General features: G+C 40.1%; 1 protein-coding gene across 1 annotated transcript in view; it reads left to right on the top strand.

Moving 5' to 3' along the window:
• The window catches only part of SPG11 (SPG11 vesicle trafficking associated, spatacsin), an 88,558-nt gene that overhangs the window by 51,223 nt on the left and 13,219 nt on the right, over positions 1-24,116 (top strand). Inside the window, exons 24-30 of the mRNA XM_032343558.1 lie at positions 757-916; positions 1,288-1,560; positions 2,183-2,383; positions 3,238-3,345; positions 17,004-17,166; positions 19,411-19,625; positions 20,074-20,824. Coding sequence (XP_032199449.1) covers positions 757-916; positions 1,288-1,560; positions 2,183-2,383; positions 3,238-3,345; positions 17,004-17,166; positions 19,411-19,625; positions 20,074-20,824 — 1,871 coding nt within the window. The remainder of the gene's footprint in view (positions 1-756; positions 917-1,287; positions 1,561-2,182; positions 2,384-3,237; positions 3,346-17,003; positions 17,167-19,410; positions 19,626-20,073; positions 20,825-24,116) is intronic.

The raw sequence follows: 24,116 nt of genomic DNA, 5'->3' as shown, positions 1-24,116 counted from the left end.
CCTGAATTGGCTCTGTGCTGGGAAAGGAGCCTGCTTAAGATTCTCTCTCTCTACCCCTCCCTTGCTCTTTCTATAAAAAAGAAAAAAGAGAGAGAGAAGAAGATGGGGGATGGATCTCACAAATTTGATTCTAAGTGAGCTCTTTAATTTTCTCTTACTTACATATGTTAGTTGATAATGAAAGTTGAGGTGACCGTCTGTCCAGAAAACCCCCTCTACTTACACACTGATAACATCTTTCATCTGTGCTGTGCCACCCACGGTGACCTAGTCACCCCAGACCCTGGGAGTGCACCATTTTCTTGTACTGGCTCTTGGTGACTCTGTTCTCAACAGTCTCCGGCTATGAACAGAAACAAGTACTACCCCCTTCCTGAGGAAGCCCGAGCATCTGTCAGGGCTCTGATACTCTAAAGTGAATCATGCAAAACAATTAAACACTCAATTTCTTGAGTGACTATTTACTCAATTCTCCTAAAGATGGTATATAGCTAATATAACCTCTCTGTGGACAGATACTTAAAGGAATGCATTCTCCCAGTAGGCTAAGAAAGCTTTTATGCATTATGGATGCAAGAGCCCTCTTATTTCCTTTATTTTCCAGAGCAGCTTAACAAACACATGGTATTTTTGAAAGATTTTTTAGAAAATATACTGCAGTTAAATTTGTTTAATTTTTTCTTATTTTCCATTTAAATGAAAGCTGTATTTTAACAATCTTTTTTTTCCCTCTACTGCCCCAACTTCCAATTACAGGTTATCTAGTGAATCTAGCAGCCAGTGGGCATTAGCAGTACAGTTCTGCAGGCTTCACAATATGAAACTGAGCACATCTTACCTCAGAGAATGTGCTGAAGCAAACGACTGGTTACAGTTCATTATCCATAGCCAGCTCCATAACTATCACCCAGAGGAGGTAAGCCACAGTGTGTTGCCAACTATTCAAGAAGAGAAAATTGGAAGGCTTCTCAGAGGACACAAAGTGTTCTTTCCTTTGTGTATATCTAGGCTTTTGTTTTATGTGATATTACTGTTTTTATTAAGAGTTCAGTGGGTTGGCATCAGAGGATTAGTCATTCATACTAAAGAGCTGAGGGAAAAGTTTTTGTAACTCCAGATTAAATATGGAAATTCACCCCAAAGCAGCAAATAACTTTGTAAAATGATATGGTCACTTCCCACGCACACGGTTCAGAGTGAGAAAGGACAATTTTGCCTCTGCTTTTCTTTAACATTTTTCGGCTCCAGATGAAATTGGTCTTTTTAAATATCTAATATGTTTTCTAGGTGAAATCTCTCCTTCAGTATTTCAGTCCTGTCCTTCAAGACCATTTAAGACTGGCTTTTGAGAACTTGACCTCAGTGTCTAACTCCAAAATGGACAGTGATCCAGTCTGCAATAGGGTCCCCCAGGAACTCCAGAGAAACAAAGAAGAGATGACTGATTTATTTGAGGTTCTGCTCCAGTGCTCAGAGGAACCAGACTCCTGGTGCTGGCTCCTCGCTGAAGCAGTGAAACAACGGGCCCCTATCCTTAGTGTCCTGGCCTCCTGTCTCCAGGTAGGGTATGAGAAGCCAAAATTAAGAACCCAGAGAGAGAATAGAAAAAGTGGAAAGGGACTGGGAAGACTAATCATCAGAGAGGAAGTGGGGTGATGATGATAGGAAGGCTCCAGTGTGTGTTTTCAAGGTCACTGTCACTTTTGTGCTTTTCCAGCTTGGGCACCAGGCCATCCATTACACTTCCTTCTACCTTAATATTCAGTAACCGAAGTGGTCTGAGCTTTGGTTCCTGGTTGGAAGTCCTAGAGAAAGGACCCTGCCTCCTGAGCAGAGAAGTGGGATATTCTAGACAGTCCCTTGACCGATGCTGTGGAAGGCAGTCTTGTTTTCTTATACTTAGTACTTCCACAACTTCTGGATATACCCATTTGATCTCTTGATCTTTGGATAGATTACAGTCTGCAGAACAGTTTATAGTAGTGCCTTGGTTGTTCATTAGAGTTTATTCCATGTTTGGAAGCTTTCAAGCTAGGTTAACCAGTGTATTGAGGTGACTTGTTCAGAACAGGAAACATCCATCCATGATTGTAGCATTGCTGGGAGCCCCCAGCTCCCTCTGTCAGGTGATCCAGATGCAATTGTTGTTTTTTTTTTTTGAAAAGTTTTTATCCTGCGGCAGGATGCCAGTACTATTCCTTGTCTCTGTGTTTGGATCGTCACATCTGTGGAGGACACTGTTGCTGCTGAAGCAACAGAACACATTCAGGGCTCAATGGAAGAGCACATATGGGACCTTCAAGACCTCTCGGTCATCTGGAGAACATTACTAACAAGGCAGAAGAGCAAAACTCTCATCAGAGGTTTCCAACTTTTCTTTAAGGTAGTTATAGTCACTTCATTTCATTCCTGTGTTTAAAAGGGTTGCTTCAGAATATCCCCATTGGCTTTTTCAATAGTTTTTAATCTCTTGATTTAAGATTTTATTTATAGATTTTATTTATTTATTTGTCAGAGAGAGAGAAAGAGAAAGAGAGCACACAAGCAGGCAGAATGGCAGGCAGAGGCAGAGAGAGAAGCAGGCTCCCTGCCAAACAAGGAGCCCAATGTGGGACTCAATCCCAGGACCCTGGGATCATGACCTGAGCCGAAAGCAGCGACTTAACCAACTGAGCCACCCAGGCATCCCTTGATTTTTTTTTTTTTAACCCAACAACATAGAGTGATAACAGAGCTACCGATTCTTTATCAAAGAACTTTATATTATTTGAGGGTATTATGAAGTGGTAGTATCCTCATTTTAGAGTAAAGTACTGTGTTTCTAGTTCAGATAGTTTCTCACTCCAAAACTTCTGTCTTCTGACAGAAAAGCTTCCACCAAAGAGATAGAAATGCCACAGGCAGCAGTAGGTTGGCAGCTCAGTAGAGCCCATTTTCCAGGAGTATATGTAGCACCATCTAGTGGAATGTCTCCAGCTCACGTGCTGTGGACCACGTATAGAATAGAAAATCGACTGTTGTGTAGGTGTGCCTGGCCTAAATATCTTTTTTCTAAAAGGTAAAAGTAATATAAATTTAACCTCCTTTCTTTTTACCATATGACTTAATTCGATGTAACTGTTATTAGTAGTACTTGTGTTTTTACTTTAACCTTCTCTTACATTGACATTATTCATTGAGAAAACACTATTGATCAACTTCACGATTTTGTAATTTCATTCAAACTCTTCCTCAAAGGATTCCCCACTACTGTTGATGATGGAGATGTATGAACTGTGTATGTTTTTCAAGAATTATAAGGAAGCCGAAGCTAAACTTCTGGAGTTCCAAAAGAGCTTTGAAACTGTAAGTTGGAACCCTACTGCTCTTTGTCACTGATCTGAAATTGGTTAGTGTGGCCTGTTACCTGCTAGTAGTCAGGCTGTGACAGCAGGCAAGCAGCTGGGAGGTGGCGTAATTGAAACTAACTCATTTGTACTATTCCAGAGGTGGGGAGGGAGGACAGGAGTTACAGTGGCTTTGCCTAGAGCACCTCAGTTGCCAGACATGACAGAGAAGTTTCATCTGAAGTGCTGATTCTGATCAGTGTCCTGAACTGCAGCCAAGCTCAGTGGGAAAGGGATTACCAGGACCTGCAGTGGATGCTCAAGAGGAATGTGGTGGTTCCTCATGGGCTACATTTTGCCGCTCTAAGATAACTCAGTATTGAGTGTGAAGGGTGTTTAATACTTCTTTATTTATGGTGATTGACAATAATGGCTTTTTTCATCAACCATCTTTATGGTCCCACTCCGAAATGATGCTGAACTGTGTGGTCAATTTCAGACAATTTCAGACCTATTCAATGCTTATTTCAGGCCTTATTTATCATGTGGAACTAATTAACCCTGTGGAAGAAAAGGGGAGTTGTAAGGAAGCAAAAGAAATATGCCTTAGTTCGGCTTCGGGTTTTAGCACTTTTGCGTTTTCTCTACCCTACAAGAGCTCTATGATAAATGAGACAAAACTATATGCTGGTTCTACCTAACAAACATATCACAGTGGAACCCCAGTTTAGGCTTTTGCTCTCAATAAGTAACTGTAACAAAAGGTTTAAAAGTTACATTATTTGAAAATATTGAGTCAGTTATTCAAATATGCCTGAGGTTTCAAAATCACGACAAAGAGGAATGTTAATTTCCTTAGCCTGTCACTTCCCATGGCTGGGGCTCTACCAGATATCTTTTCTTTCTTTTCTTTTGACTTATTTTTTGGAGCAAAATACACATACCATTTACCATCTTAACCGTTAAGTATACAGTCAGTAGTGTTAAATACATTCCCGTTGTTATGCGACCATCACCACCATCCATCCCCCTCACCCTACACATGTTGTCATGTGTAAAAACTCTATACCCATTAAACAAGAACTCCCCATTCTTCTTTATTCCAAGCTCCTGGCAACCACAGCTCTACTTTTTGTTTTTATAATTTGGCTACTTTAAGTACCTTACATAAGTGGAATTGTACAATATTTGTCTTTTTGTGATTGATTTATTTCACTTAGCATGATGTTCTCAAGGTTCATCCATGTAGAATTTCCTTCTTTTCAAATGCTAAATAAAATGCCATTGTATGTTGGTGAAAAATAGCTTTTCCCTAAGGTCACAAACACGGCAGGGATGTCCACTATCACCACTGTTCTTCAACATGGTACTAAAAATCCTAGCCTTAGCAACAGACAGCAGAAAGAAATAAAAGATATTCATATCAGCAAAGAAGTCAAACTCTCCCTCTTCACAGATGACATGATACTTTATGTGGAAAACCCAAAAGACTCCACCCCAAAATTGCTGGAACTCAGATGGGAATTCAGCACAGAAATCAGTTGCATTTCTATACACTAACAGTGAGACAGAAGAAAGAGAAATTAAGGAGTCAATCCCATTTACAATTGCACCCAAACCTGTAAGATTTCTAGGAATAAATGTAACCAAAGAGGCAAAGGATCTGTACTCTGAACACTGTAGAACGCTTATGAAAGAAATTGAGGAAGACACAAAGAAATGGAAAAATGTTCCATGCTCATGGATGGGAAGAACAAATATTGTTAAAGTGTTTATGCTGCCTAGAGCAATCTACACATTCAGGCAATCTATCCAATACCATCAACATTTTTAACAGAACTAGGACATATAATCCTAAAATTTGTATAGAACCAGAAAAGACCCTGAATAGCCAGAGGAATGTTGAAAAAGAAAACCAAAGTTGGTGGGATCACTATTCTGGACTTAAGTTCTATTATAAAGCTGTGGTAATTATCAAGACAGTATGGTACTGGTACTAAAACAGACACATGGATCAATGGAACAGAATAGAGGACCCAAAAACAGACCCTCAACTACATGGTCAACTAATCTTCAACAAAGCAAGAAAGAATGTCCAATGGGAAAAAGCCAGTCTCTTCAACAAATGGTGTTGGGAAAATGGGACAGCCCCATGGGAAAGAATGAAACTGGACCATTTCCTTGTACCATACACAAAAATAGACTCAAAATGGATGAAAGACCTAAATGTGAGACAGGAATCCATCAAAATTCTGGGGAAGAACATAGCAACCTCTCTAACCTCGGCTGCAACAATTTCTTGCTAGACACATCTACAAAGTCAAGGGAAACAAAGGCGAAAATGAACTATCGGGACGTCATCAAGATGAAAAGCTTGTGCATAGCATAGGAAATAGTTGACAAAACCAAAAGACAACCAACAGAATGGGAGAAGATATTTGCAAATGATAAAGGGCTAGTATCCAAAATCTGCAAAGAACTTACTGAACTCAACACCCAAAGAACAAATAATCCAGTCAAGAAATGGGCAGAAGACATGTAGAGACATTTCTCCAAAGAAGACATCCAAATGGCCAATAGACAGATGAAAAATTATTCACATCACCTGGCATCAGGAAAATACAAATCAGTCACACCTCACACTAGTTAGAATGGCTAAAATTAACAAGTCAGGAACTGAGAGATGTTGGCTAGGATACGGAGAAAGGGGAACCCTCCTACACTGTTGGTGGAAATGCAAGCTGGTACAGCCACTCTAGAAAACAATATGGAGGTTCCTCAAAAGATTGAAAATAGAGCTGCCCTACAACCCAGCAATTACATTACTGGGTATTTACCCCAAAAACAAATGTCGTGTTCCAACGGGACACCTGCACCCCAATTTTTTTTGTTTTTTAAAATATTTTTTATTTATTTAACAGACAGAGATCACAAGTAGGCGGAGAGGCAGGCAGAGAGAGTGGGGGAAGCAGGCTCTCTGCTGAGCAGAGAGCCTGATGTGCAGCTCGATCCCAGGACCCTGAGACCATGACCTGAGCTGAAGGCAGAGGCTTAACCCACTGAGCCACCCAGGTGCCCCCACCCCAATGTTTATAGCAGCAATGTCTACAATAGTCAAACTGGGCTCTTTTCACAGACAGATCCATCAATAGATGAATGGATACAGACAGTGTGGTATGTGCATGTGTGTATGTATATAATAGAATACTACTCAGCCATAAAAAATGAAATATTTCCATTTGCAGTGATGTGGATGGAACTAGAGAGTATTATGCTAAGTGAAGTAAGTTAATCAGAGACAATTATCATATGGTCTCATCCAGATGTGGAATTTAAGAAATAAAACAAAGGACCATAGGGGAAGAGAGGAAAAAGATGAAACCAGAGAGGGAGACAAATCTAAAGAGTTTCTGAACCATAAGAAACAACCTGAGGGTTGCTGGAGGGGAGGTGGGCGGGGGACAGAGTAACTGGGTGATGGGCATTATGGAAGGCGCATGATGAGCACTGGGTATTATATAAGACTGATGAGTCACTGACCTCTACCTCTGAAACTAATAATACATTATATGTTGATTAATTGAATTTAAGTACAAATTAAAAAGGAAAAAAAAAGTCAGGATAACATTTTCTCCTGGGAGGGAGATTGTAGGGATGCAGTGTCGTCCAGGAGGGGTAATTTAAGGCACTGGTAGAGTTCCATTTCTTCACCTTGTATATTCAGCATCAAAATTGTTTTTATTTTTTCCTTCAACAGTGTAGATATATTTTATGCATGCTTTTGCATATGTGATCTTTTCCACAATAAAAATAACTTTTCAAATGAAAAATACTCCATTTTATGTATATGCTACATTTTGCTTATCCATTCCTCTAGCCATGAATATTTGGGTTACTTCCACATTTTAACTATGCTACTATGAACATGGTATACAAATAATCTCTTCAAGATCTTGCTTTCAGGGGCAGTTGGGTGGCTCAGTGGGTTAAGCCGCTGCCTTTGGCTCAGGTCATGATCTCAGGGTCCTGGGATCGAGTCCCTCGTCGGGCTCTCTGCTCAGCAGGGAGCCTGCTTCCCCCTCTCTCTCTCTGCCTGCCTCTCTGTCTACTTGTGATCTCTGTCTGTCAAATAAACAAACAAACAAACAAACAAGATCCTGCTTTCAGTTCTTTTGGGTGTCGTCTCAGAAGTGAAATTGTTGGATGATAGGGTAACTCTATCTTTAATATGTTGAGGAAGTGTCATACTGTGTTCTGTAGTGGCCGCACCATTTTACACTGCCACAAGGTTCTGGTCTCTCCACATCCTCTTCAGCACTTGTTTTCTGTTTTGTTTTGTTTTGTTTTGAAGTAAGGTCTACACCCAATGTGGAGACCCTAAGATCAAGAGTTGCATGCTCTACTGACTCAGTCGGCCAGGTGCCCCATTGTTTTCTGTTTTTTGTTGTTTTTTTTTTAATAGTAGTCATCCTAATGGGTGTGAGGTAGTATTTCATTTTAGTTTTGATTTGTGTTTTCCTAATGATTAATGATGTTGAGCATCTTCTCATGCTTACTGACCATTTGTATATCATCTTTGGAGAAATGTCTATTTAAGTCTTGTGCCCATTTTTAATTTTGTTGTTTATTTTTGTTTTTAGGAATTTTGTATACTATTGAAAATACCCATTGAAATATTAATCATATATGATTTGCCCATAATTTCTCCCACTCTTTGGGTTGCCTTTTTACTGTTGATAATGTCTCTAGATGCATTCATGAAGTCAATTTGCCTATTTTTCTCTTGTTACTTGTGCCTTTTGGTGTCCTGTCCAAGAAGTTGTTGCCAAATCTAGTGTTGTGAAGCTTTTGTCCTATATTTTCTTCTAAGCGTTTTTATTATTTTAGATCTCATATTTAGGTTCTTAGTCCATTTTGAGTTAATTTTTATATATGGTTTTTGGTAAGGGTCCAACTTCATTCTTTTGCATGTGGATATTCAGTTTTCCCAACACCATTTGTTGAAAATACTGTCCTTTCTTCATTGAATGATCTTGGCACCCTTGTCAAAAATCGTTAGACCACATATGTGAAGGTATATTTTTGGGCTTTCAGTTCTGTTCTCTTGCCAATACGTCTGTCTCTATGCCCATAGCACACTGTTTTGATTACTACAGCCTTGTAGTAAGTTGGGAAATCAGGAGGAGGAGTTCTTTTTCAAGATCGTTTTGGCTATTGAGGGTCTCTCAAAATCACAGATGGTTTTAGGATGGCTTTTTCTATTTCTGTAAAGACACATCATTAGGATTTTGATAGGAATTGCATCAAATTCAAAGATCACTTTGGATAGTATTGATGTTTTAACATTAAGGCTTTCAACCCATGAACATCACATGCATTTATAGTAGTTTTCACTGTACAAGTCTTTTACTTCATTGGTTAATTCCTAAGTAATTTATTATTTTTGATGCTTTTGGAAATGGCATTGTTTCCTATATGGATTATTCATTGTTTGTGTATAGATACGCAAGTGATTTTTGTGCATTGACTCTGTGTCTTGCTATTTTGCTGAATTCATTTATTCCAAGTATGTGTGTGTGTGTGTAAGTAATCATTAGGGTTTTCTACATATAGGATCATATCATGCAGAAGTCATTTTATTTCTTTTCCAAATTGGGTGCTCCTTTTTTTTTTTTTTTTCTTGCCTATAGGCTCTGGCTAGAACTTTGAGTACTGTGTGGAATAGAAGTGTTGAAAGCAGGCATCCTTGCCTTCTTCCTGATCTTAGAAGAATGGTTTCAGTCTTTTACCATCGAGTAAAATGTTCACTGTGGGTTTTTCACATGTGGCTTTTATTATGTAGGGTAGTTTCTTTCTATACCCAATTTGTTGAGGGTTTTTGTTTTTTTTTAAACCTTGAAATAGTATTGAATTTTGTCAAATACTTTTTTTTTTTACATCAATTGAAATGATCATGTGGGTTTCTTTTCTATGTTCTGTTGATGTACTATATATATATTGATTTTTTTTTTCCTATGTTGTACCATCCTTGCATCCCAGGGAATAAATTCCATTAGGTAATGGTGAATAATCCTTCTAATGCACTGAATTCAGTTTGCCAGTTTTTTTTTTTTTTAATTCACTTGACAGAGAGAGGCACAGGGAGAGAGGGAACACAAGAGAGGGGGGAGTGGGAAAGGGAGAAGCAGGCTTCCCACTGAGCAAGGAGCCCAATGCAGGGCTCCATCCCAGGACCCTGGGATCAAGACCCAAGACGAAGGCAGCCACTTAACGACTGAGCCACCCAGGTGCCCCCAGTTTGCCAGTATTTTCTTGGGGATTTTTACATCAGTGTTCATAAGGGATACTGGTTGATAGTTTTCTTGCAGGGTCTTCATCTGTCTTTAGTACCAAGATTATGCTGGTTTCATAAAATGCATTGGGAAGTGTTCCCTCCTCTCCAGTAATTTGGGTAAGTTTGAGAAAGGTTGGTTGTAGTTCTTCTTTAAATGTTTTTAGAATTCACCAGTGAAGCCATCCTGTCCAGGGGTTTTCTTTGTGGAGAGATTTTTGATTTCTGAGTCAATCTCCTTACATTATCTATTTGTGATTTAGTCTTGATAGGTTTTGCGTTTCTAGGAATTTGCCCATTTCATCTAAGTTATCCACTTTTTGGCATGCAGTTGTTCATAGTACTCTGTTATAATCCCTTTTATTTCTGTGGAAAAGGTAATAATGGCCCCATGTTCATTTCTGATTTTAGTAATTTGAGACTTCTCTATATATAAAAATGTGTTTTTAATTTCCATAGTTTTGTGAATTTTCAGTTTTCCTTTTGATAATGACTTCTAATTTTATCCCCTTGTGGTCAGAGAAGATACTTCATATGATCTCTATCTTTTAAAAATCTGTTGAAACCTATAGCTTAAACTGTGGTCTGTCCTAGAAAATATCTCATGTGCACTTAAGAAGAATGTGTTTTCTATTGTTCTTGGGTAGAACATCCTTTATATGTCTGTTAGATCTATTCAGTTTATTGTGTTAAGTCCTCTGTTTTCTTATCTCTGTCTCATTATTTTATCCATTATGGTGAGTGAGATGTTGGAGTCTTCAACTGTTATTATAGAACTGTTTCTCCCCTCAGTTCCATCAGCTTATTATGCTTAACATATTTTGATAATCTGTCATCGGGTATGTAAATGTTTAAAACTGCTATATTTTCTTGTGTATCGAACATTTTATTAGTATCTAATCTCCTTCTTTGTCTCTTACAAAAGACAAAATTTAAAGTTTATTTTGTTGGTTACTACTATAGCCACCCTTGCTTTTTATTTGTTTGTTACTATTTGCAGGGAGTATCTTTTTCCTTCCTTCCACTTTCAACCTGTTTATGTCTTTGGATCTCAACCGAGTCTCTTGTAGACAGCAGCACATGGTTGGATCATGTGTTTTTGTCTATTCTGCTAATCTCTGTCTTCTAATTGGAGAGCTTAATCTATTTACATTTGAAGTAATTACTGACCTGGAAGAGCTTGCTTCTGCCATTGTGTTGGTGGTTGTCTTTATGCCTTGTAGCTTTTTTGTTCCTTATTTCCTGCATTACTGTTTTCTTTTGTGTTTAGTTGATTTTTTTTTTTTTTAAAGATTTATTTATTTATTTATTTGTCGGAGAAACAGCGAGCGAGAGCGAGCACAGGCAGACAGAGAGGCAGGCAGAGTCAGAGGGAAAAGCAGGCTCCCTGCGGAGCAAGGAGCCCGATGTGGGACTCGATCCCAGGACGCTGGGATCATGACCTGAGCTGAAGGCAGCTGCTTAACCAACTGAGCCACCCAGGCGTCCCTAGTTGATTTTTTTAATAAAATGTTTTGTAAAGTTTTTCCGGCGAGATAAACACAACACCAGGCAAAGTGGGTATAAGGCAAGGTTTATTAAAGGTTCTCTCCCGTGAAGTTTCAGAGCCCAGGTGAAGGGGAGCCAAGAAAGTTGTGCCGGGAGGAGGTGGGCACCCTTGGGCGAGGTTCCGCAACTCTGGAAAGCAGAGTGGGGGAAGTCGCACCCAAGGCAGGGAGGAGGGGGCTTTTAAGGGGTCTGGGGGGGGGGGGCGGGCCTCAGGGGTCTTTTGGCAAGTTTCCCTTATTCGGATATCTCGCCTGCTCATTGGGGTCCCATTGGTCCACAGGAGCCTAGGGCGGGGGTCTCAGATTCCTGCTTGGGCCTTTGTTCTGTCTGAATTCAGGTCTGCTGGCGGGAACTTTCGCCATCTTAAGTAGCCCTTTCCGCCAGCCCAACATGTTTAAATTCCATTCTCATTTTGTGCTTATCCTATAGCTATTTTTCTTTTTGGTTACCATGAATTTATGCCAGCTTAACTTCAATAACATTAAAAAAAGTGCTTCTTTGCTCTGACCTCACACCTTTAGTTGTTGATGTCACCAGATTACATTTTTATACAATATGTGTCTCAAGACAAACAAATAATTCCTTTCAGGGCATTAATCTCTTAAATTATGAAGAAAACAAGATTTGGAGTTACAAACCAAAGTTACAGTCATGCCAGCTTTTATACTAATAATTGTTCTTTATATGTATATATAAATAATAATATATTATATTATATATAAATAATATATAATTTTCTTTATATGCACTAGTCTCTTAAATCAGATAGAAAACAGAAACCTATTGCTACAGTAATATTGGCCTTTATAATTTCCCATGTATTATGTTTATTGAGCTCTTTATTTCTGCATATGGCATCTAAAGTCCTTTCATTTTACCTTACAGGACTTCTTGCAAGGCCAGTCTAGTGGTCAAAGACCCCCTCAGCTTTTGTTTCCCTAAGAATGTCTTGATTTACCTCTCACTTTTGAAGGATGGTTTTGCTGGATATAGGAGTCTTGGTGACAGTATTTTTCTTTGAGCATTTTAAATATATCATCCCACTGTCTCCTGGCCCTCAAAGTTTCTAATGAGAACTCTGCAGATAATCTTCTGGTCCTTGCATGTGACCAGTCACTTCTCTTCTGTTGCTTCCAAATTTCTTTTTTTGTTCTTTGTCTTAAAAAAGTTTCATTATAATGTGTCTCATTATGGGTCTCTTTCAGTTCACCTTGTTAGAGTTTGTTGAGCTTCTTGGATGTTTATTTTGTTTATATTTATGTCTGTCAATAAGTTTGAGACTTATTCAGCCATTATTTATTTAAATATTCTCTCTACTCCTTTCTCTCTTCTTCTGGGACTCCCATGATATTTATGTTGGTCCACTTGATAATGTCCCATAGGTCTCTTATGCCCTGTTTGCTTTTCTTCAGTCTTCCTCAAACTTGATAATTTCCATTGTCCTGCCTTTAAATTTGCTGATTCTTTATTCTGCCTGCTCACATTTGCCTTTCAATCCCTCTAGTAAATTTGTTATTTTAATTTTATTTTCATTTGTTATTTTACATTTTAGCTCCAGAATTTTTTGTTTTTCGATTTCCTGTTTCTTTGTTGATATTTCCATTTTGTTCACACATTGCTTTCTTGACTTTCTCTACATCTTCTTTAGTTAAAACAGTTGTTTTAAAATCTGTGTCTCAAGTATCTGCCATTAGGAACAGTTTTTGTCATTTTTTGTCTCTTTGAATGGACCCTATTTTCCTGTTTCTTTGTATACCTTGTGATTCTCTGTTGAACTTTGGACATTTGGATCTAATAGTGTGGTAACCCTAGAAATCATATTCTCCTCCTTCCCCAGGGTTTGCTAGTTTTTATTATTGTTTTTATTATTTTTGGGTTTTGGATAGGCAAAAGTCATTTCTGTGGCAAGGATCAGCATGAAGTGTAGACCTAAAATCTTCTTGGGTCTTTTCTGAGCCTTTCCCTGCATATACACAGTCACTTTCTAATTTTGCTCATAAAATTGTTTTTAACTGTCCTAATCTTTAAAGTTTGGCTCCTGAACGGGAGAAAATCAAAAAATGAAGGGAGTGGTGAGGAAAGGGGTGCCAGTCCTTTATTTTTATTTTTTATTTTTTAAAGATTTTCCTTCTTTATTTGAGAGAGAGAGAAAGCAAGAGAGCACAAGCCAGAGGGAGAGGCTGAGGGAGAAGCAGACTCCCACTGAGCAGGGAACCTGATCCGGGGCTCAATCCGCAGGACGCTGGGATCATGACCTGAGCCAAAGGCAGCCGCTCAACTGACTAAGTCACCCAAGTGACCTGGTGCTAGCCCTTTAAATCTCCTGGAAGTCCTTTCAGTTGGAGGGGGAGGGGCTGGCAACTGTGGGTGAGGTGAAACAATGGCTGCCCACCTCCTTGCCTGGACCTCTGTGGTCAGAAGCAGCAACCAATGATCAGAGTACCAATTTTTGATACTTGGTGGATAGGTTCCTTTTTGTCCCTGCAACTCTTACAAGCTGTGTGCAAGCTACTCCAGGAACATGCACCTGCACAGCTGCCTCCCTTGTGGCTAGGGGTGGGGAGTGGGTGGCCGCCACTGCTAGGGACTGAAATTAACCAAGATTATTAACAATTTACCTTCCACTAGGTCTTCCTCTGGAACTTGCAAGCCTTCAACAGGCTCTAGAGTTCCAAAATAATTGCATTGAACGAATTTTGCCAGTGCATTTGTCTAAGTGAGGAGTCAGATCCTGGTACTTTATCACTCTACAGCCCCCTGCCCAATGCCACCATCATTTTTTTTTTTAAGATTTTATTTATTTATGACAAAGAGATAATAAGAGAGGGAACACAAGCATGAGGGAGCTGGAGAGGGAGAAGCAGGCTCCCTGTTGAGCAGGGAGCCCAGTATGGGGCTTGATCCCAGGATGCTGAGATCATGACCTGAGCCAAAGGCAGTTGTTTAATGATTGAGCCACTCAGGCATTCCAAGAAATTTATTTCTTAGAGCAATTTTAGTTAATCACAAAATTAAGAGGAAAGTTAAGAGATTCCCTGTATATCCCCCCCACACACATTTAGAGCCTCCACCTTATCAGTATTACTCACCAGAGCAGTCCATTTGTTACCAAGGATGCACCTATAGTGACACATAATAATCACCCCTAATCCATTGTTTGCCTCGGTGTTGTGCATTCTTTGGATATATATTTGGATATACATTTGGAGAAATGTATAATGGCATACATGCATTGTTCTCATGTCCTACAAAGTAGTCTCACTGCCCTAAAAAGTCTTCTATTCTCTACCTATTTATCCCTTCCCACCCCCAACTCCAGGCAGCTGCTGATCTTTTTACTATTGCCATCATTTGCCTTTTCCAGAATGTGGTATAATTGGAATTACATGGAATGTAGACTTTTCAGACTGGCTACTTTCATTTAGCAGTATGCATTGAAGTTTCCTCCATGTCTTTTCATGGCTTGATAGCTCATTTCTTTTTAGTGTTTTCTTCCAAGATTTTGCACTTAAGAATACAGCTGCTCTAGGGACACCTGGGTGGTTTAGTCGTTTGGGCGTCTGCCTTCAGCTCATGATCCCAGGATCCTGGGATCAGCCCTGCATTGGGATCCCTGCTCAGCAGGGATCCAGCTTCTCCCTCTCCCACTCCCCCTGCTTGTGTGCTCTCTCTCTCAAATAAATGAATAAAATCTAAAAAATAAAAAAAATAAAAAAATAAAAATACAGCTTCTCTAAACATCTGTGTGCAGGTTTTTGTGTGGATGTAAATTTTTAACTCTTTTGGGTAAATACCAAGGAGCACAGTTGCTGGATCAAATGGTAAAAGTATGTTCAGTTTTGTAAGAGACCATCAAACTTTCTTCCAAGGTGGCTGTGTCATTTGTACTCCACCAGCAATGTGTGATAGTTTTGTGGATCCATATCCTTGCCGGCCTTTGGTTTTGTCAATGTTCCAAATTCTGGCCATTCTAATAGGTATGTTATAATATGTCATTGTTTTAACTTGCATATGATGTAGAGCATCTTTTCACATGTTTATTTGTCATCTGTATATCTTCTTTGGTGAGGTATCTATTAAGGTCTTCAGCCTATCTTTTTAAAAATAAACTATATGCCCAACATGGGGCTCAAACTCACAACCCAAGATCAGGACTTGCATGCTCTTCCTACTGAGCCAGCCAGGTGCCCCTAGCCTATTTCTTAATAGAATTGTTGTTTGTTGGGGCGCCTGGGTGGCTCAGTGGGTTAAAGCCTCTGCCTTCGGCTTGGGTCATGATCTCAGGGTCCTGGGATCCAGTCCCGCATCGGGCTCTCTGCTCAGCAGGGAGCCTGCTTCCTCCTCTCTCTCTCTGTCTGCCTCTCTGCTTACTTGTGATCTGTTTCTGCCGAAGAAATAAATAAAATCTTTAAAAAAAAAAAAGAATTGTTGTTTGTTTGTTTGTTTGTTTGCCACTTCAAGAGTTCTTTGTGTATTTTGGATAACAGTCCATCATCAGATGTGTCTTTCACAAATATTTTCTCTCAGTCTGTTGCTAGCCTTCTAATTCTCTTGAGATTCTGTTTTGTGGAGCAGAAGTTTTTAATTTTGATGAAATCAATCTGATCAATTTTTTTCATGAATTAATGTCTTTGGCATAGTATCTAAGAAGGTATCACCATACGCAGGGTCATCTGCGTTTTCTCTTATATTATCTCTTAGGAGTTTTATAGTTTTTCATTGTATATTTAGGACCTCCCAGGTGTCTTCTTACTCTGGCCTGACTGCCTCTGCTCCAGCTCATCTCTATAGAGGGACAGTGCTCCTCTCCCATCCTTGCCTCCACCCTTGACTTCCATGTATGTTTTTCTTCTGACCAGTTCCATCGCCTGCCTGCTGTAGACCCTCTTCTTAATAGCAGCAAGAGTAGTAACAAGTAAATAAAGGCTAAGAACTCATGCTCTAATTCCAGCTAATGTAGCTTCCCACTTGGGGTCATCTTCCTATTAATATTTCTAGCATTCGATTTTAGTGCCATAAATCCAGACTTCTTAATCGAGATTCTCCCCTAATGGTAGTAGAAACTACAAGCAAACAGGTAGAATAAGTTGGGCAACGTTAAATCTTTCTTTTCTTTCCCTTTCTTTCTTTCTTTCTTTTTTAAAGATTCTGTTTATTTGACAGACAGAGATCACAAGTAGGTAGAGAGGCAGGCAGAGAGAGAGTGGGGGAAACAGGCTCCCCGCCGAGCAGAGAGTCCGATGCCGGCTCAATCCCAGGACCCCGGAATCATGACCTGAGCCAAAGGCAGAGGCTTTAACCCGCTGAGCCAGCCAGGTACCCCACGTTAAATCTTTCTAAGAGGTCTTAATATGTGAATTTCAGATCTTCTGGACTCCAGGGCAAGCCTACATCCCTCTCAAAAGCTGTTAAGTGAAATGTGTTGGGTTAATGTCACAGAAACCCACAGGGTTATTACTTGGGCAGTCACTAACTTGAGGGTGTTTGCATCCATTCACTCCATAGTTAGCATTCAGTCTTTAGGTCTCTTGTTCATCCTTGACTTTGACACACACAGCTCTCTCCAATAGGACATCCCACAGAGAGACAGACCGCAGAGCTGCCAAGGAGGGCTTATTTTTGCCCCTCCTCTGAGCCGTGCTTCCAATTCTTGGCATTTGGAAAGGACCTGAATAAGCGTTCCCCTTTGTGAGAGGAGAGGACTCATGGTATCGTGGCTTTCTTAGCTTTTTCCACATTGGGAGGTTTTGATTTGTTCCTGCGAAAGCAGCTTTCCTCACCCCCTCTTATTTCCCTAGGTTGAAACAGCAGCCACAGGGGTCCACGCTACCATCCCTGCCCCATGGCTGAAGGAGCACGTGTGTTTTCTTCTGAAGCTTATGCTGCAGCAGTGTGGGACCCAGTATGAACTGGGGAAGTTGTTACAGCTCTTTGTTGGAATAGAAAATCTCTTCTCTGATGGTAAGACAGTCCTTAAATTGTTGTTAAGAAATTAGCTTCCTTAATCTTGAAAGAACTTGAGAAGGGCGTTCAGAAAGCGAAAATGCATATGATATATAACATTACATTTACAGTCCATAATGAGGTATGAAGAAGAGGTTGCAGGAAACTGCAGTCATGGTTAAAGCATTTGAAACATAGCACAACTGGACACAACCTAAATAATACAATTGTCTTCTTCTGAGGACTTGTCAGCTGCATTTCCCCCTGGCTAGTCACCACCCTGTCACTGTCATTCCTTAACATGGCATCGTTGCTCGGGGTCACGTACTCTGCTTCAGGAATGACTAATCCATTTTGAAGTTTTCAAAGACCAGTGATGCTTATTTTTTGCAGATTCCTCCAGACAATGGCAGTCTCTTAAGGTTTTTGCCGATCAAGTGAAACCAATTACTGCCTTAACCTTCTTTTCTACTTGATAATTTTAAGTTTCTGTTGCATGATTATGTTGTTGTCTCCTACTAGATTCTGATGTTTTTCATGACTGGGGTTATTTTATCACATTTAAACTCACAGGTAGTCACCTGCAGAGCTCATATCTGCACAGAAGAGGGACAATGCCGGGCTGAGTCCCTGTGGTGTGGGCTGTCAGGGCTGAGGACTGGACACAAATAGGGGTGTTTCCAAAATGCAGTGTCAATAGGAGGGGACTTGTCCATGACTCTGTAGACCAAATAGTTGGTCCTTTTAACACACAGATGTTTCAGTGATCTGTAGTAATTTTAATTTTTTCAGAAGTGAACATCCTATTTTCTTGCCGGAGTCACTGTATCCTAAAAAAGTACAAGGATTGTCTATGTTGTGAACTGTTATACTGCTTTTATTCATATAATTGTTTTGTTTTTATAGCACATTTGTGTTCTGTGTGTGTATAACATACATGTGCCTAGAGAAAAGAAATTGTTTCTCTAAAAACCTAGGTTTTATATGCTGTCAACAAAGAAACCCAGCTTCTCATTACTGGTGGGTATTGTGCAGGGTATCTCCCTGTCCCCAGAACTACCTAAATCAGACCAGCCCAGCAGGTACCGCTGGGAATAGGCTCCTACAGAATGTTTTCATGCCAGTCCTTGGTTTTGGCTCAGGTCGTGATCTCAGGATCATGGCATTGAGCCCCAAATCAGGCTCTGTGCTCAGCATGGACTCTGCTTAAGACTCTTTCTGCCCCTCCACCTTGCTCCATGCTCTTGCTCTTCAATTAATAGATAAATCTTTAGGGGTGCCTGGGTGGCTCAGTCATTAACCATCTGCCATTGGCTCAGGTCATGATCCTGGGGTCCTGGGATTGAGCCCTGAATCGGGCTCCCTGCTCCTCGGAGAGTCTGCTTCTCCCTCTGCCTGCCACTCCCCCTGCTTGTGTTCCGTCTGTCGCTGTGTCTCTCTCTGTCAAATAAAAAACAAAATCTAAAAAAAAAAAATTTAAAAATCTAAAAATAAATTTAAAAATCTAAATAAATAAGTAAATAAATATTTAAAAAAAAGAACAACACCAACTCAGCTGGGTCTCCCTGGTTAAGTAGTTGTCCAAAGGAGCAAGTGATGCTCCATTCAGAATATGAGGAGACTTGGCTGTTGGCCAGCTGCAGTGTCAGCTGTCCTACCAGTTCTGTGTCTTTTTTTTCTTTTTTTTTTTTTTTTAAGATTTTATTTATTTATTTGACAGAGCGAAGAGAGCATAGCAGGGAGAGGGGCACAGAGAAAGGGGGAAGCAGGCTCCCCACTGAGCAGGGAGCCCAATGTTGGCCTCCATCCCAAGACCCTGGGATCATGACCTGAGCTGAAAGCAGATGCTTAACCATCTGAGCTACCCAGGTGCCCCGGTTCTGTGTCTTAATTCACATGATGTCTGCACTGAATGAGCAAGTAAACGATCATAAAAATAAATGTGTTCAACGTTGGAGAAAAATTCAGAAAGTGGTGGGGTTGGCCTGAATGAATGACCAGATCTTCGCTACCACATAACAGGACTACCGACTCCCCACCCTGAGTATAAAGGCAGCTGTGTGGATGGAGTCCCTACGTGAATCTTGCAAGTTCTTACTATATAGGAGATGGCTTATGGCTTCATCTGCTAGCCAGCCAGAGTATAAAAATCATTCTTTATCTTTTCTTTTACTCACATTATTGTGTTAAACATACATACTTTCACTCTGATAGCAGCATTTTACTGATAAAATGTTTTATACCCTCTTCTCTTTGGCACAGGTCCAGATGTGAAGAAGCTCTTTGTCCTTAGCCAAATTTTGAAGGACACATCCATAGCCATTAATCATGTAATTATTAGCAGCTACAGCCTTGAGAATTTCCAGCACGAATGTAAATCTATTTTGGAAAAACTGGAGACCGAGGGACGGTTTGCTTTGGCCAGAAGAGTAGCAGAATTAGCAGAACTACCTGTGGACAACTTGGTTATTGAAGAGGTATCATTAGTCTTTTAAGTTATTTGAAATCTTAGCTTTTTTGATCTAGCATTAAGCAGAATCAGATGAGATAAGTGATATATAGGAGAGGCTTTTTTACTTTGGATACACACATGACTTTCAGAAATGGATGAGCCCTGGGATGCCCATTAGTGTAGAATGTGTGCTTGAAACCAAGGTTAGCTTACAGGATGTGCTACAACTCTTATGCTTTGAATAGAATTAAATATGGGATGGCTTCATCTTGAACCCCCTTCAATTAGATAAATGTAGAATTGCTTTTCATAGTTTAACTTTCCAGATAAAATATCCAGGATCATCTGTAGCCAAGTCTTATGTTCTTGGACTTGATTTGGCTTTGACTAGTACAGCCTACCGAGGGAGCATTAGCATTTCTGATACTTCTTTATCCAGGAGGGGCTAATAAGTGTTTTGTTAAATTTCACAGATAACACAGGAAATGCAGACCTTACAACACACCGACCAGTGGGCCCTGAAACAAGCAAGAATTGACTTCTGGACAAAGTGTCATGAGAATTTTAAGAAAAATGCCATTTCAAGCAGAGCAGCTGCTTCCTTTTTCTCAGCTCAGGCCCAGGAGTCCCCTGAGGCCCCAGGGGAGGGGGGACCGCCTGGCCTGGAGGAGCGTCGTCTGCTGCTCACACTGGCGGCTCACTGGCTTGCTCAGGAGGCCCCAGGGCCTGAGGAGGAGCTGGAGGAGCTGGAGAAGCAGATCTGGCACTGCCGCATTGCCCAGCATGCCCTCAGAGAGAAACAGGAGGACGCAGAGCCCAGGTTTCCTCAGCACATCTCAACTAGTGGGGAGCCATCCTTTGATAGTGTAGCCCACAAGTTTTCCCTCTCCATGTTGGCTGCTCTGAACACAGCAAAATATTTAGAACTTAATGGCCTTCCACCCAAAGAGACTTGTGAGAGCAGACTGGATTGGAAGGAGCAGGAGTCCCTTAACTCTCTGATTGGGCGCCTATTGGATGATGGCTGTGTCCATGAAGCAAGTAGAGTGTGTCGGTATTTTCATTTCTACAATCAAGATGTCACCTTGGTGTTGCACTGCAGAGCACTGGCTGCCGGGGAAGCTAGTGTGGATGGCCTGCACCCAGAGATCCGTGCTATCCTCCAAAGCGCCCAGCGGCTTGAGGAAGAAGAACCTGGCACTCCACTAAGAAAAGTCCAAAGCAGTAAGTGAAGGAGAGCAAACAGCCCTGAGTCCCGAACAGAGCTGTGGGCCCTCTTTCCCGGAAGGAAGCGGTTCCTTTTGGCAGACTGGTTGAACAAGCCAAGGGTAATCCATAAACTAGGTAGTTAACTTGTCAGTGAAATAGAAACTTAAGTTTTTTAACTAGCTCTATATCCAAGTTGGAGGGAATCTACTTGACTTGTAGCTAGTTCATTGAAATTTATTCTATACCATTAGTCGTGTTTCTAATTGTACATTGAAGGTATATAGAAATATACTGATTTTTGTGTTACTCTTATATCCTATGACCTTGCTAAACTTGCTTATCCTAGGGGTTTTCTTATAGATTCCTTAGTATTTTCTAGAGACAATACTATCTAATAGAGATGGTTTTATATCTTCTTTTCCAATCCGAATGCGTATTATTTCTTTGTCTCCCTTTATTGCCCTGGCTAGGACTTCTGGTATGACGTTGGATAGAAATGGTAAGAGCAGATATACTTGCCTTGTTACAGATTTTAGGTAGAGAGCATTCAGCCTTTTTTTAAAATTCAAGTGTGATGGGCGCCTGGGTGGCTCAGTGGGTTAAGCCGCTGCCTTCTGCTCAGGTCATGATCTCAGGGTCCTGGGATCGAGTTCCGTATCGGGCTCTCTGCTCAGCAGGGAGCCTGCTTCCTCCTCTCTCTCTCTGCCTGCCTCTCTGCCTACTTGTAATTTCTCTCTGTCAAATAAATAAATAAATCTTTAAAAAAATAAATAAATAAAATAAAATTCAAGTGTGATTAACCAGCAGTATAGTTTCAGGTGTACAGTGTGATTCAAGATGTTTAAACATTACTCATTGCTCATCAGGATAAGTGGAATCTTAATGGCCTTCACCAGTTTCATCCATCCCTGCACCCACCTCTCCTCTGGTAGCCATCAGTTTGTTCTGTATAGTTAAGAGTATTTTTTGTCTCTTTTGTTCTTTGTTCATTTGTTTCTTGAATCCCATGTATCAGTGAAATTATATGGTATTTCTTTTTCTGAATGTCTTAGCATTATACCCTCTAAATCCATCCATATTGTTGCAAATGGCAAGATTTCATTCTTTCTTATGGCTGAGTAGTAGTTTTGTGTGTGTGTGTGTGTGTGTGTGTGTGTGTACACACATACATGCACCACATCTTCTTTATCTATTCATCTGTGAATAGACAATTGGGTTGGTTCCATATCCTGATTGTTATAAATAATGCTGCAGCAAACATAGGGGTGCATATATCTTTTTGAATTAATGCTTTTGTGTTCTTTGGGTAAATACCCAGTAGTGGAATTACTGGATCATAGGGTAGATCTATTTTTAATTTTTTGAGAAACCTCCACACTGTCTTCCACAGTGGCTACACCAGCTGGGATTCCCACCAGGAATGCACAAGGATTCCTTTTCCTCACCAACACTTGTTATTTCTTGTGTTGTTGTTGTTGTTTTATTTTAGCCATTCTGACAGATATAAAGTGATATCTCATTGTGATTTTGATTTGCATTTCCCCAATGATGAGGTATGTTGAGCATCTTTTCATGTGTCTTTTGGCCAACTTTATGTCTTTGGAAAAACGTCTATTCATGTCTTGTAATTTTTTAGTTGGATTATTTGTGGGGTTTTTGGTGTTGAGTTATAGAAGTTCTGTATGTATTAACCCCTTATCAGCTACGTATTTCCAATTATCTTGTCCCATTCAGTAGTCTGTATTTTGTTTTGTTGATGGTTTCATTTGCTGCGTAAAAGCTTCTTATTTTAGTGTATTCTCAATAATTTAATTTTGCTTTTTCTCACTTGCCTGAGGAGACATGTAGAAAAATATTTCTACAGCTGTCAGAGAGATTGCTGCCTATGTTTTCTTCTAAGAATTTTATGGTTTCAGATCTCACATTTAGATCTCTAATCCATTGTGAATTTTGTGTGTGTGTGTGTGTGTGTGGTGTAAGAAAGGATCCAGTTTCATTCTTATCCATGTAGCTGTCCAGTTTTCCCAGCACCATTTGTTAAAGAGACTGTCTTTGAAAGCATTCAGTCTTTCATAGTTAAGCATTCAGTCTTTCATAGTTAAGTATGATATTAGCTATAGATTTTGTGTTTTTTTTTTAAAATATTTTATTTATTTATTTGACAGAAATCACAACTAGGTGGAGACGCAGGCAGAGAGAGAGAGGAGAAGGGGAAGCAGGCTCCCTGCCAAGCAGAAAACCCGACACGGGGCTTGATCCCAGAACCCTGGGATCATGACCCGAGCCGAAGTCAGAGGCCCCAACCCACTGAGCCACCCAGGAGCCCCAGCTATAGGTTTTTTGAAGATAATCTTTGTCATGTTGAGGAAGTTCCCTTCTATCACTAGTTTGTGAGAGTCTTTTTATCATGAATCAATATTAAATTTTGTCATTTTTTTCTGCATCTATTGATATGATTATATCAGGTTTTTTCTTTAGACTATTGATTACATTAGGTAGATTACATTAATCTTAAAATATTAAACGAGCTTTTCCTTCCCAAGATAAATCCCACTTAGTCATAGTGCATTACAACTTTTAGATACATTATTATAATCAGTTTTCTACTTTGAAAATGTTTACATTTATATTCATGAGGAATATTGACCTGTACTTTTTTGGGGGGTACGCTTTGTCTGGTTTATGTATCTGGGTAATGCTGGTTTCATGAGTTGGAAAGCACACCTTCCACTTCTGTTTTGTTTTGTTTTTTTCTCCCTTTGGAAGACATTGTAATGGAATTGGTGTTAGTTCCTCTTCAGGTAGTCAGTAGAATTTACTAGTAAAACCATCTGAACCTGGAGATTTATGGTTTGGAAGACTTTTTTTATTTTTTTATTTTTTATAAATAATTTTTTTTTTAAGATTTTATCTATTTATTTGACAGAGATCACAAGTAGACAGAGAGGCAGACAGAGAGAGAGGAAGGAAAGCAGGCTCCCTGCTGAGCAGAGAGCCCGATGCGGGGCTCGATCCCAGGACCCTGAGATCATGACCTGAGCCGAAGGCAGAGTCTAACCCACTGAGCCACCCATGTGCCCCACTTTGGAAGACTTTAAACTACAAATTTAATTTCTTTCTTAGTTATACAACTAATTAGGTTATCTTTTTCACCTTTGAAGAGTTTGTGGTTTTTTAAAGATTTATTTATTTATTTATTTGACAGACAGAGATCACACGTAGGCAGAGAGGCAGGCAGAGAGAGGAGAGGAGGAAGCAGGCTCCCCGCCAAGCAGAGAGCCCGATGCGGGACTCGATCCCAGGACCC

Source organism: Mustela erminea, chromosome 5 (assembly GCF_009829155.1).
Source record: "Mustela erminea isolate mMusErm1 chromosome 5, mMusErm1.Pri, whole genome shotgun sequence".
NCBI lineage: Eukaryota > Metazoa > Chordata > Mammalia > Carnivora > Mustelidae > Mustela > Mustela erminea.
The sequence above is the reverse complement of the archived record's forward strand: the minus strand, read 5'-3'. Positions and strand labels throughout refer to the sequence as shown.